Consider the following 14043-nt stretch of genomic DNA (forward strand, 5'->3'; position numbering starts at 1 on the left):
GTTATTATATTATGGTCATTATTCCCAAGAGGTCCTGTAACGGTTATTTCCTGGACCTGATCCTGCGCTCCACTCAGGACTAAATCAAGAATTGTCCGTCCCCTTTGTGACCAAAGGAAAAGCATTCACAATTTTGCCTGAAAAAAAGTGGCCTCCTGGAAGATGTAATGCAGGGGGAAACACCTGTTTGTATTTAAACAGACCAGCAAAGATCCTGAAAGAATCAGCTTGTATGGGACTGATTCGGGTCCTTTTGGGACTGCTTGAAAGCCACCACCACTTTGGAACTGTCTCCTTATGCAGGCAGCAGCGATGTCCTTTTCATCGCAAGAACTAGCACAAAAAGGGGGAATTCTCACCGCACCACAAAGCATTACTTGCCCGGAGACAAGTTTCCTGGTGGGTGGAGGAGAGAGAGCTTGACAACAGAATGTAGAATGGCTTGTTTAGATGACAAAGATGGAGCCTCTGCATACCTGGCTTTCTCCCCCATCCCACCTTCCCTGTAGCCTCTCACGCTAGTCCCTGCTCTGCGGATTTCAGTGGATGCTGGGGAATGAGTGTGGGGTGACAATACTTCTCTCTCTCAGTTGCTGATGCCCTGATTCTATTAAAGCGGGGAGCATTCTGGGTACTCATGACATAGATCGGGCTGTCTTCTGTCAGCGCTGCAATGTAGAGAGACAAGCTCAATGCTCCTTGGATTCTGGAGTGGGGGAAAGGGATTAAATGTGCCTTTCTCTATTCATTTATGTCGTACATTGAAAACCAACACTGTTCTCTTGGATCCACGCTGCTGCTTGAGAACAAGCAGCCTGTTGGGCCAAGTGTGAAGGGGGAAGTTCTGAAGGAATCCAGTTTCTATTCACTTGAGACAGCTACTGCTCCATTTTAGCCACTGTTACATTTGCCCGCTAATTATATTTTTTGCTGTTTGTCTCTCCACTAGTTTGATATACTGTTTAAATCTCCTTTTATGCCATTGTTATAGCTGTATAGTAGACAATGAGCCAAATTCTTCTCTCGTTTACATCTGTGAAACCAATAGGGGTTACCCAGATGTAACTGAGAGTTGTGTTTGGCTGGGTATGTTAACAAAGCAATGGGAAGAGGGAGAATTCTTTTGTACAGGCAGTCCCCGACGTAGGCGGATCCGACTTATGTCGGATCCGCACTTACGAACGGGGCTTTCTCGCCCCGGAGCTCGCAGGCAGCGATCCACCACCTCGACCTCCAGGGTGAGAAAAGCTGCTCCCGGTGCCCCTAGTCTGCTGGAGACCGTCTCCAGCAGACCAGAGACACCGGGAGCGAAGCCGCAGCTGCGGCGGGTTCCCGCGCCTCTGAGGCTTTGCCAGAGCAAAGCCTCAGAGGCGAGGCACCCCGCTGCCGCTGCGGCTTTTCTCCCCGTGTCCCTGGTCTGCTGGGGGGGGGGGGGGGCGCAGCTAGTGTGCCCCCCCCCCCCAGCAGACCAGGCTTTTGTTGTGGACCCTGGGGCAGAGCAGCTGGGGTGCTGCCGGTTGGTCCCACAGCGCCGCTCTGGGCACTACTGGACCAACCCGGCAGCACCCCAGCTGCTCTGCCCCAGGTGTCCTGATTCAGCCGCTGCTGGTCAGTTTCAGCAGCAGCTGAATCAGGACGCCTGGGGCAGAGCAGCTGGGGTGCTGCTGGGTTGGTCCAGTAGCGCCGAGGAGCGGTGCTACTGGAGCAACCCAGCAGCACCCCAGCTGCTCTGCCCCAGGCGTCCCCAAGTCAGCTTCTGCTGAAACTGACCAGCGCTGACTACAGGAAACCCGAGGCAGAGTTGCTCTGCCCCAGGCTTCCTGGAATCAGCCACTGATCAGTTTCAGCAGCAGCTGACTTGGGGACGCTTGGGGTTCTTAAGTTGAATCTATATGTAAGTCAGAACTGGCGTCCAGATTCAGCCGCTGTTGAAACTGATCAGTTTCAGCAGCGGCTGAATCTGGACGCCAGTTCCGACTTACATACAGATTCAACTTAAGAACAAACCTACAGTCCCTATCTTGTACGTAACCCGGGGACTGCCTGTACTTTGGGTACCAATCAATCACTCTCAGTTCTCTGATAAAACCACGGAAGTGTCAGCTCCTCCTGAGGCCAGAGCAGCTACATTTCCCTGTCAAACTCATTTCCTGTCCTGAAGTAAATATTTAAAAAGTCCCTGTCATAGTGAAGAGCCAGGTTATGAAAGTCCTTGAAGGACAGGAAGGAAAATGCATTTTTCCCCTGTGCTAGATGTTTTCATATTAGTGACAGACCTCGAGATAGATGTCTTTGTTCCAAATAATGCATCTGCCGGCAAGGCAAGCTAGACTCTACCTCGCTGATGTACCTCAACTCTGTCTTGGTGGAACCACTCAGTTGGCAAACTATCCAGGTCACAGGGCCTATTCTGTCGTGTTGCGAATGTCAGATGCAAGGGGGTTTTCTGTGTTAATTTCACTTGTGCTCATTTCACACAGGTCACTGAGCACTTTTGATGTTCTTGAGAGTGTCAATAACCACTAAGCCAGCTGGACCCAAAGGGTGTGTCTAGACTATAGCATTTTTTCAAAGAGTGGCCTTTTTTGAAAAAACTTCCCCTATGTCTAGACTTCTGCCGCGTTCTTTCAAAAGTAAATCGAAAGAATGTGGCAGTTTTTTCGACCATGGAAAACCTCATTTTATGAGGAATAACGCCTTTTTTGACAGTGCTCTTTCGAAAAAAGGCGCTATGGAATGCAAACTGTGCTTTTTCAAAAAAGAGCATCCAGACTGCCTGGGTGCTCTCTTTCAAAAAAGCAGCTTGCTGTTTCGAAAGTACTGGTTGTAGTGTAGACGCTCTTTTCAAAAGAGGTTTTCAGTCTAGACGTAGCCAAACTGATGGTCTAACAGGAAAGGACTCTCTGCCATGTAAAAAACTTCCCTGAGCCATGGGGGCAGGTAGGAGAGGAAGGAGAGAAATACCTGGGAAATACTCATTGATCTATATTAGACCGTGCACCTCTGATCTTGGGGCATTTCTGCAGAGGCAATCCTGGATACAAAGGCCTGAGGTACAGCTTGACCCAAACCAACCCTTCAAAATGAGAGAGAACAACCCTTGGTGACAGCTTCATGGTGTGCAGTGTATATTTCACATCGAGAAAAGACCTTTCCTTCTTTCTGGGACCAGCTTTCAGCCCCCCTGGTGCTGACTGGGAGCAGTAGGTACAGTGCGGTTGTGTGATCCATTCCCTCAACTGGGTGAAGCTTTAAAATAATTTCTAATGACCAAAAATGCTCCGCTTTGCCTGTCCTCATTTGCTGAGGAGGTGCGAGTGCCCAAGAATGTCCAAGAGCGATCGATGAAAGCCAAGTATTAATGTGCAATGCATTCATCTGAGATACTTAGTATTTATTTGTATGGCTCTAGCACTAAGTGTCTATGGGTACGTCTACACTACAACGTTAATTCGAACTAACTTAGTTCGAATTAGTTAATTCGAACTAAGCTAATTCGAACTAACGGATCCAGACTAAAAAACTAGTTCGAATTAGCGTTTTGCTAATTCGAACTAGCATGTCCACATTAAGTGGACCCTGAACCAGGCTTAAGGATGGCCGGAAGCAGTGCCGGCAGGGCATCAGAGGAGGACTTAGAGCATGGAGATGCTGTCTAAGGCTAGCCGAGGGCTGTGCTTAAAGGGTCCCGACCTCCACCCCAGACAGACAGTTCTCAGGGGTGCCTGCTTGCAAAGCAGTCCTGGCTTGGATTGCCCGGAGTACCCACACTGGGCACATCACAGCACTCGGCCATCAGACCGGCTGCACTTGCCGCAGGCTGCCATCTGGGGAGAGGGGGCAATTAGGGGGCTGCAGGAGAGCTTCCACCCCTAGAAGCCCGCAGAGCCAGCCCAGTCCTCCCCATCGGGGGCGCGTACCCCATTCCTCCCTCACCTCCTTCCACTTACCCTTCCCTAGCCCCTCTTCTTGATGTACAAAATAAAGGACAATTGTGTTCAAAAATGAAATCTGTCTTTATTGAACAAAACTGGGGGAGACTGGGAAAAGGAGGTGGGAGAGGGGAAGAGGGTGGGAGAGGGGAGGGCAACTAAAATGATCAGGGGTTGGGAACAGGTCCCATATGAAGAGAGGCTAAAGAGACTGGGACTTTTCAGCTTAGAAGAGAGGAGACGGAGGGGGGACAGGATAGAGGTCTCTAAAAGCAGGAGTTTGGTGGAGAGGGTGCATACAGAAAAGTTCTTCATTAGTTCCCATAAAGAAGAACTAGAGGACACCAAAGGAAAGGAATGGGTAGCAGGCTTCAAACTAGTAACAGAAAGTTGTTCTTCAGAAAGCAAAGAGTCAACCTGTGGAACTCCTTGCTGCAGGAGGCTGTGAAGGCTACAACTAGAACAGAGTTTAAAGGGACATGAGATCAAGTCATGGAGGTTGGGTCCATGGAGTGGTATTAGCCAGGGGGTAGGAGTGGTGTCCCTGCCCAAGGTTTGTGGAAGGCTGGAGAGGGATGGCACGAGACAAATGGCTTGGTCACTGTCTTTGGTCCATCCCCTCCAGGGTCCCTAGGGTTGGTCGCTGTCGGCAGACAGGCTACTGGGCTAGATGGACCTTTGGTCTGACCCAGGACAGCCATTGTAAGCTCAGGGCTCAGAGTCGGGGGTCTTAATGGACCCCCTTGATTTTCATGCACACCTGCTCCTGGGTGGCCAAGCTGGCAGCTCTCCTGCCCTAGACGGCCACTTTCCTGTGCCTAGTGCGGAGGTCGTGGACGAGGTCACGGGCAAGCTCCCGGGAGCCGCCAGCCTGGTCCCGGGAAGAGGGGGAGGGCTGGGGGGCATCGGGTGGGTGGCTCGAGCCATGCCAGGTGCAGGGTCTGCTGGCTGGGTGCTGGCAGGCTTGCACCTGGCACGGGCACCGTAGCCAGCCCGTGCCCCTTTAAAGGCTCCGGGGCCGGGAGGGGGGCATAGAGTTTCCCTGGTGTTGGCCAGAGTGGCCACCTGGGAAACCTGGGGAGGGCTAGCCTCCCATGAGTTCGAATTAAGGGGCTACACAACACTTAATTCGAACTAGTAAATTCGAACTAGGCTTAGTCCTCGTGGAATGAGGATTACCTAGTTCGAACTAAGCGCTCCGCTAGTTCGATTTAAATTTGAACTAGCGGAGCGCTAGTGTAGCGCCTATGAAAGTTAGTTCGAACTAACGTCCGTTAGTTCGAACTAACTTTGTAGTGTAGACATACCCTATGGGAGGTGCTGCACAAACACAGATGAAAAAGACTTTCCCTACCCTAAAGATCTTACAATCCTGGCTCTCATTAGTGATGTGTCTGAGGACTTCATAATATTAATGTCTGTATAGTCATAGCACCTTTGTTGGATTGGGAAATGCTATTACTAATAGGGGACTGGGGCACAGACAGACTAAAGGACTTATCCAAGGTCAGCCTGGAAGCTTGCAATGGAGCAAAAAAAGAAATGGCTTCCATTGTCACGTGAGATAACGGAAAAGACTGAAAAACAGCCTGTTTGGTGAAAATCTTTCGGCTTTTACGATCAGAAAGGGGGAGATGCACAAGTCCAGCTTTTTGTTTCCTAGCATATCTCCTACTTTTAAGTAATTTAGCCCAATCCTGTTGTATGCTAGTTGCTTCCTGTGCAGGGCTGAGCACACTTGTCATGCAATGAGATCATTGTAGGGCAGGTTATATGCATGGCACAAGCCAAGCTTTATTGTGCGTGGGGATTCCCTAACTGATTTCAACCGATAGCTGTGCTCTCGCTCAGTCAGATCAGCGGAGAGTGAATGTTCGTGTGGAGGATAAGGACTGGGTGTATAGTATGAAATTCTCCTTCGCTGGCTGCTTCCCGCTGCTGCTGAGGTGTAGTCATGCTACATGAATGGAAAACTGGCTGTGGCATCAGCTAAGCTGGGCTTCGGCTGAAAGTGCTGTGACCCCTCTACCAGTAATTTAAATCTAGGTATCAGGACGAGGAGAGAAAACCATCTGTTTATCCATTCTAGATGCTCAACTGTCAAGAGTGATGACTGACTTTATAAGACCTCGATGCATACATTCGCTGGCTTTCATCACTGCAATATCCAGTTGCTTTTCTGTCCCTCTCCCTGACAGCTAAGAGCCGGATCCTGCAAAGAGATTCACACAGGCAGGGTCTTACATCCTACATGGTGCCCTGTTTAAATCAGAATACAGGACTATGTAGCACTTTAAAGACTAACAAGATGGTTTATTAGATGATGAGCTAAATCAGCAGAGCTCCAAGCAAGCCCCTGCATTTCCATCTGCAGGATTGGGCCCTAAGAGCCCCTTCTATTTGCTCTCTGTGACAATCAAAGCAAGGAGGGAACTCACAAAATCAATCAATTTCCCTTCAGTTGTTTTGCTTGGGGTTGTTTTTTCTTTCTCCTCCTTAGGAAATTAACACTATGCTTTCAAAACAAAATAACACATCACCTTGGGAATGCCCCTGACTGGGGATGTAAATGTGAATTGTACAGTTTTTCTGCTGCAGATGACAATGATACTTGTATATGTATGTGGATTTTGATCAGTGTGTGTATATTATCTAGTGTGTGTATTTTTTTCCATGGAACTCGACGTCTCTGGCCCTTGAGTGACAAGTGCCTAATTTTTCCAGGCTGAATCTTGCCTGACTCCAAACTTAACTATTTTGACACCAGAGAAGTCTGGTTATTTCCCCTCAAAAGGTATTGCTGCATTATTGCCAGAAGTACATCTCACCCACATGACTGGCCTTCAATGCTAATCCCAGTTGATGGTAGGGAGGGGCTGTCCTGGGAGGCAGCCATGTGGTTAACATTGTGCACAGTATATTTTTTCTCCTCTTCTCTCCTTTTCCTTTCAGACATGCAAAATTGTTCCATGCAGCCATAAATGTGTCTCCCTGCTGCACTGCCTCTGTCTCTTCTCTTCCAGAAACTCAAGGGCCTGAACTAGCAGGCAGAGAGATCCAAAATCTGCTATCAAATCTGGATGGAAACTGGAAAGGGGATGAATAGCAAAAAGCAAGAAAGAGCAAAGTTGGTTATTTTTCTGGCACATGGATGCAATTACACTCAGTGCATTCCAGAGGCGTTCCTTTGAATTCTGTGCAGGTCTGACTGCCATTCCTGGAAGTAAGGAAGAAAAAGGGAAGAAAAGTCTCTCTCTCTCCTGGAGACGGAATGTCTGCACTTTCCACCCTCTTTCTAGGTGAGTGAGGATTTTTTTTATGGTAAATGAAACTTACATATGCCTTCTCTGGGCAACAGAAAACACCACAGGGACCAGCAAAGAAGCTCTTGCAAAAAAACAAACTTGTAGCAAAGTCTGTTGAGTTCAGAAACCGAGCAGTTTAGTTTTGTTGTTGGGAGTTTTTGTTGTTATTTTAATTATTGCTGGGTTTTGGGTTTTCTTTTTGTATGTATAATCAAACTCAACCATTACAGTGTGAGTTATTTTTGCTTTTAAAAGCTGTAGTCGGTTTAAGCAGTGTACTGTGTAGGTGTTTAACTGTTCTTGACCAAACAAATGTTGAAGAAAGCGTCTTTGTTCCAGAGATGGTGTCAAATTTATTTAACTTTACTTTGTTTTATCCAGGAATGTTAATTTCAGGTTAAAAAATAAAAAGAGCTTATTGTTTCCAGCAGACGCTTCAGACCGCTCAGATTAGAAACAGATGTGTTATAGTGCAAATGGGAGGGAGGTGGGGGAGAGAGAAATGGGGAAAGGGAGGGGGCAGATGGAGGAGAGGAAGGTAGAGAAAGGGAGAGAGTAGGCAACAAAAAAGAGAGAAGGGAAGGGAGTGAGAGACAAAGTAATGCAGGATGGAGAAAGGAGAGGGAGAAGAGACGGGTTTGCTATTCGATTTTAGATCTCTCTGCCAGATAATTCAGACCCTTGAGTTTCTGGAAGAAAAAAGAGCTGGGTGGAAAGGAATTAGGAGTGAAGCAGAAGCAGGGAGAGTGATGACCCGATAAGAGAGAAAGTGTGTGGAGTGAAAGGAGAAAGAAGGGCAGAGGACAGGAAGGGAAGATGAGTGTAATGAATGGATGGAGAGAGTAAGACGGGCAGAAAGACTAGAAGGAGGGATGTTTATTAAAGAGCAGGCCAAGGTAGTAAGGGATTTGCTGCCCTGTGGTATCTAGGGTCCTCGCCTGAATGACAGGCTCGGAAGTAGCTAGTCTCCAGAGGCTTCACAATGGAATGAGTGAGCCTCTGCCTCCATTCTCCTCTGATTGCAGTGACAGGCAGACAGCTCTGCGAGAAATCTCCTGTCAGGACCGGATGTGGGCTGTGATGCCTGGATCCTCGCCAGCAGACTGGGGTGGGGTGTGAGGGCAAGGTCTCCTCCTCTCTGGGGAGGGTGGGGTGCCACAGACTCTGAGGGTCATGTCAGGGAGCCGTCACAATGGCTTGCATTGGGAAGATGAAGAGCCTGGAGTGGAAGGTCTTGTCTGCTGAGGGGCTCAGAGGTCTGAAAAGCAGAGACTAGACAGGGCTTCAGAGACAGGGGGCTGTCAGTAGAGCGGGGTGCGTAATAATCACAATGGATGTGTTCCATTCATTTTGCCTGCTCTGTCAGTGCTTGCACACATTAATTGCAAGTAATAAAGGTTTTCGTCACTCGAGTGGCTCTGAGCGTAAGGTTTCCTCTGAGGCGATGTGGGCTGGGGTGCCAGAGACTGCTGGAGGCTGCTCAGAGACGCTGCAAAGTCTGCAGCTGAAGTGCAAGTAGGAGCTTGTCCCCGCTGCGTGTTCGCCTCGGCCCTTCTCTCTCCACAGGCTGAGGGTGTGCGAGGAGATTCTTGTAGCACATGGCCTTCCAAAGGCACAATGGTACAGACTAGCAGCCAGGCGCCTCTTAAAAGGGCCAGTATCTGCCACAGAACCACCCCCCTGTTGGTACTATGTAGCTTAGTTTTATCACAGGTTAAAGTTAATTCAAGTAGCGGGATGGGAAATGCCCTAGCTGAGGAGATATTGAGAGAATTGCGGAGAGCGCTGCTTGCCCCAGAGTGAGGAAAAGGAGCACTAATTCCCCCTCCTTTTAACCACTGACTCTTGGGTGGCTACACATTTTGAAGGGGATGGGCAGAGAGAATTTAGCCTTTGCTACGTTTGTACTTTGCATTTCTGTAGCAACCATTGTCCAAGAGTTCCAAATAACGCATGATTATTTGCATTCTGCTAGCCTCTAGGGACCCCACTGTGCTAGGTGCTGCACCTACCGATATTTAGAACCCTGTACAGTTATAAATGTGCATCTGCAAACATGATCCGCAGATATAAAGCGGATATCCACAGAACTGCAGGACTGCACATGGTTCCTGACCCAAAGAGCTTATTGTTTAAATATTCATATTCATAACCGTTACTATTCCTTTGTGATTCTTGGAAGTATTGTTAACCCCATTCTGGCGGAGGGGTAAGCTAAGAGATTTCCCCATGATCACAGCAGAGATGGGAATAAAACCCCATTTTCCTAGCCCTCCTGTCTAGCCACAAAACTACCCGTTGCATTATCTGCCCTCTTTGTAGATAGAGTGCTCGTAGATAGAGGAATTCGGTTTTCAGTGCAGTCGATTTCACTAATAATGTGCTTCAGAGAAAATTAAGAAGGGACCAGACATCAGGGTGAGATATAGGGAGGCAGGAACACCTCATTCGCTAGCCAAAATTAATCCACTATGTTTTCTGAAGCTCCAACAGCCGACTTCTCTCCTCACTGTAAAAGCAAAGGGAATAACATTTGAAAGATACATGCAAGGGCTGTGAGGAGGGTAGTCAGTAGGAAGTGAAGTACATCTTGTTTTTCTGTTTTTATTAAACGTGTCTATGGCACTGTCAAGACACGCTATGCTTTACCGTCAGGATGAGGAATTGTCTTTGCCCCCCAAACAGTCTAATGGAGATAAACCAACAATTCAGATAAAGACGGGAGGGAAGTCAGGGCATGTCTACACTAGGAAATTATTTCAAAATAACTAAATTCAAAATATTAACTCCCAAAATCAAAATAAGTTTATTCCCCAGGGAAATCAGGAGTACAGATTTTGAAATAACCAGCCCATTATTTCAAAATAACAGGCTTGGTAGTGTGGAGTTTTGTAATAAGGGGGGTTATTTTGAAATAAGTCCCTAGGGCTCAGTGGTGAGAATCAGGGTCGAATGACTTTTGGAAGAAGGGAAATTTAAAGGAGAGAGGTTGGGCTCTTTAAAAATAAGGAGACTGCCAAGCGTGGGGCAGACTCCAGAGCATGAGTAAAAACATGAATCAGAGAGTGGGTGGAGGGAACAGAAAAAAAGAGAAGTGGGAGGAAAAAGCACACGCCACTTCTAGCTGTGGAGACATCTGATTCCAGTTTCAACCCAGTTTGCATTCAAGTTGTGATTTCAACAAAAATGGCTTTTTGGTTAAAATGCAAGTATCTGTGGGAAATGTCCATTTTTGACAAACGGATTTTGACACTGACTTTTTTTTCACCTTTTTGGTATCCAAAAGCTGAAAAAAATCATCCAGTACAGTAAATATTTTCAATAAAACCAAAACTTTGTGCTTCAACAGCTGAATTTTTTGGTTGCCAAAAGTGACAAAATTGACTTTTGAGATTTAGGGGGGGGGGGGGGGAGAGTTAGTGAAAAGCCCTCACAAAATTGTAGAAAATTTGAAGACAAAAAATTGATTTTTGTTAATTTTTCACGTTAAAAAAAGCCATATCCGTTTCACATTGGTTTAATTAGATTGACTTCAGAAGACTCACTTTGGATTTACAATAGTATAAATAAAAACAGAATGAACCCCTTCAGTGTACTCATCTGAAGGGAACATGGTAGATACATTTCACTAGAACTGGATGGAAAATTTCTGCCAACACAAAATTTCTGTGAAAGCAGTGTATGCTTCTGAAAAAAAAAAAGTCTTCCATTTTCTAACCAGCTCCAGAACATCCCATTGAAAAATACTCCCATTTTTTAAAAAAATTGCTGTAAAAATATGCATCAGCACATGCTTTTTTTAGACACTTTGTGTCAAATTCAGGCCCTATGTAAGTGACTGTGACTACTTGAACTTATACAAGGGCTAAATTTGACCCCTTTAACCACAGTTAGAAAATGTTCCCAGGTGCTTGATACACGAGACATAACAGATGTTGGTAATACCACTTGCTGTGTCTAGCTTCAGAGATTGATGGGTTCTAGACTCAAAGGAGCATAAGATTTGCCTGACCGGCTTGGATCATTCACCAATCTAGTCTAGTGTAACCCATACGCCTGCTGGTTCTGGTGCACTGTTCTATGTAGTGGCACCGAGACCACTTGCAGAGAGAATAACAGGTCTACTCTACAGCCTTAGCTAAGAGCCAGGCGACTTTTAGCTCTTGTACTAAGCTCCAGAGGTTGCAGGTTCCATTCCACCTGCGGCTAACTGGGCTCTGCCGGCATTACGCTAGCATCTTGCCTTTTACAGTGGCCGTGACATGATGCTTCAAAGAGATGTGAAACGTCACCCTCACATCCCAAGTGTTGCTGCAATGTTATACAGCAACCATACTTACAAATCAGTAGATAAACTGCCTCATAGATCTGCACAACAGAGATGACCTTATTGTCAGAACTAGAACAATTTCTTACATGGAAAATTAATCTGGGGGAAGTATTCATAGCTGCTTTTAATGTGACTGACCAGCTGGAGGCAAAAAAGAGCCAGCATCATGTGACCAGTCTGCTCTCTGCTTGGGTCACAGCCTGAGAACAACTGCTGTATCTTTTGGGGGGCTGTGACGGGTGAGAGAGAGGCAGGACTAGGTTGTAAAGAATATAAAGGGGATTCTTTATTTAGACTGCTGGACACCGACAGACCCAGCCTGGGATGCTCTCTAGCTCCCTGTTTGACTGGTGGTAAATCTAGAGTTGCCACCCAGGTTCTCCCCAAGACCTGTCCTGAATTAAGCAGTCATACAAGGGATTACTGAGTGACTACAGCACATTAAACATTCTCCATAAACACCCTAGACTAGAGCATGAATTCACCTTTATCATGATCTTGACTCCGACTTCCAAATGCTATCACTTAGAACCTTCAAAACTCTTTATAAGAGCTAATTAATCCTGCAACACTTCCAGTAAATATTGCTGTTTCTGTACCTGTACAATAGGAATAGCAAGTGGATAAATAACTCAACCAAGATTATGCAGAGAATCCTTGCCAAAGAAGAGTTAAAACTAGAGCTGGTCATGAGTCCTTCCTCCCTATGAAAAGTATTAATGAAAACAAAATGTTGTAAAAAAAAAAGTCTTAATTTTTTTGGTGTTTTTATTGAAATACCTCAAACTGTGTTTGGTTTTGTCTTCTGTAACCAACCTCTCCGATGTCTTGAGTTAAAATCAGTTGTTGATGAAAATGTGTAATCAATGGACAAAAAACCCTGAAATGCTTTTGGAAAGAAAAAGATCCAGTTAGCTCTCAAGAACTCCCGGCAGGAGCAGAGGTCTGGGACACATTAGACTGCACTTCCCTCTCCACGGCCAACGCAAGCCATGATCTGACTGTGTGTCATAAAGAAGAGTTTTTTTATGGTCTGATTTCATAGCTCTGTCCACTGAATCTCCGAGCTCAGGGAAGTATTTCAGTGTTTTCCCAAGGGTCTACAGCTAGTGAATCCAACTCTCAAGACTCCTGTAGTTTCACTTGTGGGAAAAGGTTATCGTGAAAATCTCTCTAGTGCCAGTTGGCATGAGCTCAGCTGCCCCAGAATGGAGTGATTGGGTCTGACAGAGGATGTGCAGTTTCTTATATACCCACCAGAGTTCCAGGATGCGTCTTCTGAAATCAAATGGAGACTTTTCTGATGCACTGAGGAACTGCAAAGCTGATCATACCAAAAGAGATCAGAGGTCTGTCATAAAGGCTCTTCATCTTGCTCCTGGCAGGGGAAGTTGTTCTTGGTTATACTGGGGGCAGGAAAGAGTTGTACGTTAATTAAGAGAGAGGGAAGGGGACTGGATATCAAGTAATCTCCCACACTCTGAGCTGGCTCTTTCCTCTCCATGAAGAGACATTCTGAGCTGGGGTAAGTTAGCAAAGCCTCTATGATTTCAGCGAAGCTATGTTAGTACGCCAGTGCCAGATCTGGCTCATTCTCTCCAAACGAAACATAATCAGGATTAGGGATACGAACGTTTAATCAGTTAACTGGGTGAGGCTGGTTAAGGTTAACCAGTGGGGGCTTGTGCAGCTCCCTGCTTGCCCACAGTGGACAGGGGCTGCTCCAGCATCCTGACAAAGCAGCTCCTGACTGCAGTGTGTGGCCTGCTCCAGTCAGCGCCTGCCCCTGGTGGATGGGGAGTGAACTCCAGCCGGGCTGAAGTGACCTCCCCTCCCCCGCCTGCCATCCCCTTTAATCAGTTAACCCGTTAAACAATATGTTTAACCAGTTAAACCAGAGTTTACATCCCTAATCAGGATGGGGAATAGTTCTGGTTTGTGCTTCTCTTCATCCCACACATTGCTTATGCTCCCATCATTGCAATATATGTGTGCTACATGGCAGGGTCATCCGTTCTTAAAAAACAAACTCTCCAGTTTATTTTATTTGCTGACTTTTTTATTCAAGGTAAGCAATCCTTGCATGTTTGATAAATTAGGATTTGTTTGATCTCCAGCAGCACAGTCCTGAACCTATACCACACCAGGCTGGGAGTTTAGATGAGTTCATAAACTAGCATAGGTCAGAATTTGGATGGGAGATCCATGAAGGAACGCCAAATGCCAGACAAAGTGGTGTTGGAGGTACCACTCTTCCTTCCAGTGAGTACTGAACCAGCAGGGTGGTCTGACATGCAGTGTTCCTGGGGACACTATCTTTCAAAGAGAACGTAAAACTTCAGTTGTCATTATGGCTACGTTTACACTGCACAGTTATTTCGGAATAAGGTATTCTGGAATAGTTATTCCAAACTAGCTTATTTCAAAATAGCACATCTACACTGCGGGGAAGCCTCACAATGAATCCGAGGCAGGC

At 46.5% G+C, this 14043-nt stretch overlaps 1 protein-coding gene across 1 annotated transcript in view; it reads left to right on the forward strand.

Annotated features, from left to right (window-relative positions):
• Positions 1-6809: 6809 nt before the first annotated feature.
• Positions 6810-14043, forward strand: part of LOC142820545 (CXADR-like membrane protein) — a 100534-nt gene continuing 93300 nt past the window's right edge. The window contains exon 1 of the mRNA XM_075909749.1: positions 6810-7231. Coding sequence (XP_075765864.1) covers positions 7204-7231 — 28 coding nt within the window. The 5' untranslated portion in view covers positions 6810-7203. The remainder of the gene's footprint in view (positions 7232-14043) is intronic.

Source organism: Pelodiscus sinensis, chromosome 26 (assembly GCF_049634645.1).
Source record: "Pelodiscus sinensis isolate JC-2024 chromosome 26, ASM4963464v1, whole genome shotgun sequence".
In the NCBI taxonomy this organism is placed as follows: Eukaryota; Metazoa; Chordata; order Testudines; family Trionychidae; genus Pelodiscus; species Pelodiscus sinensis.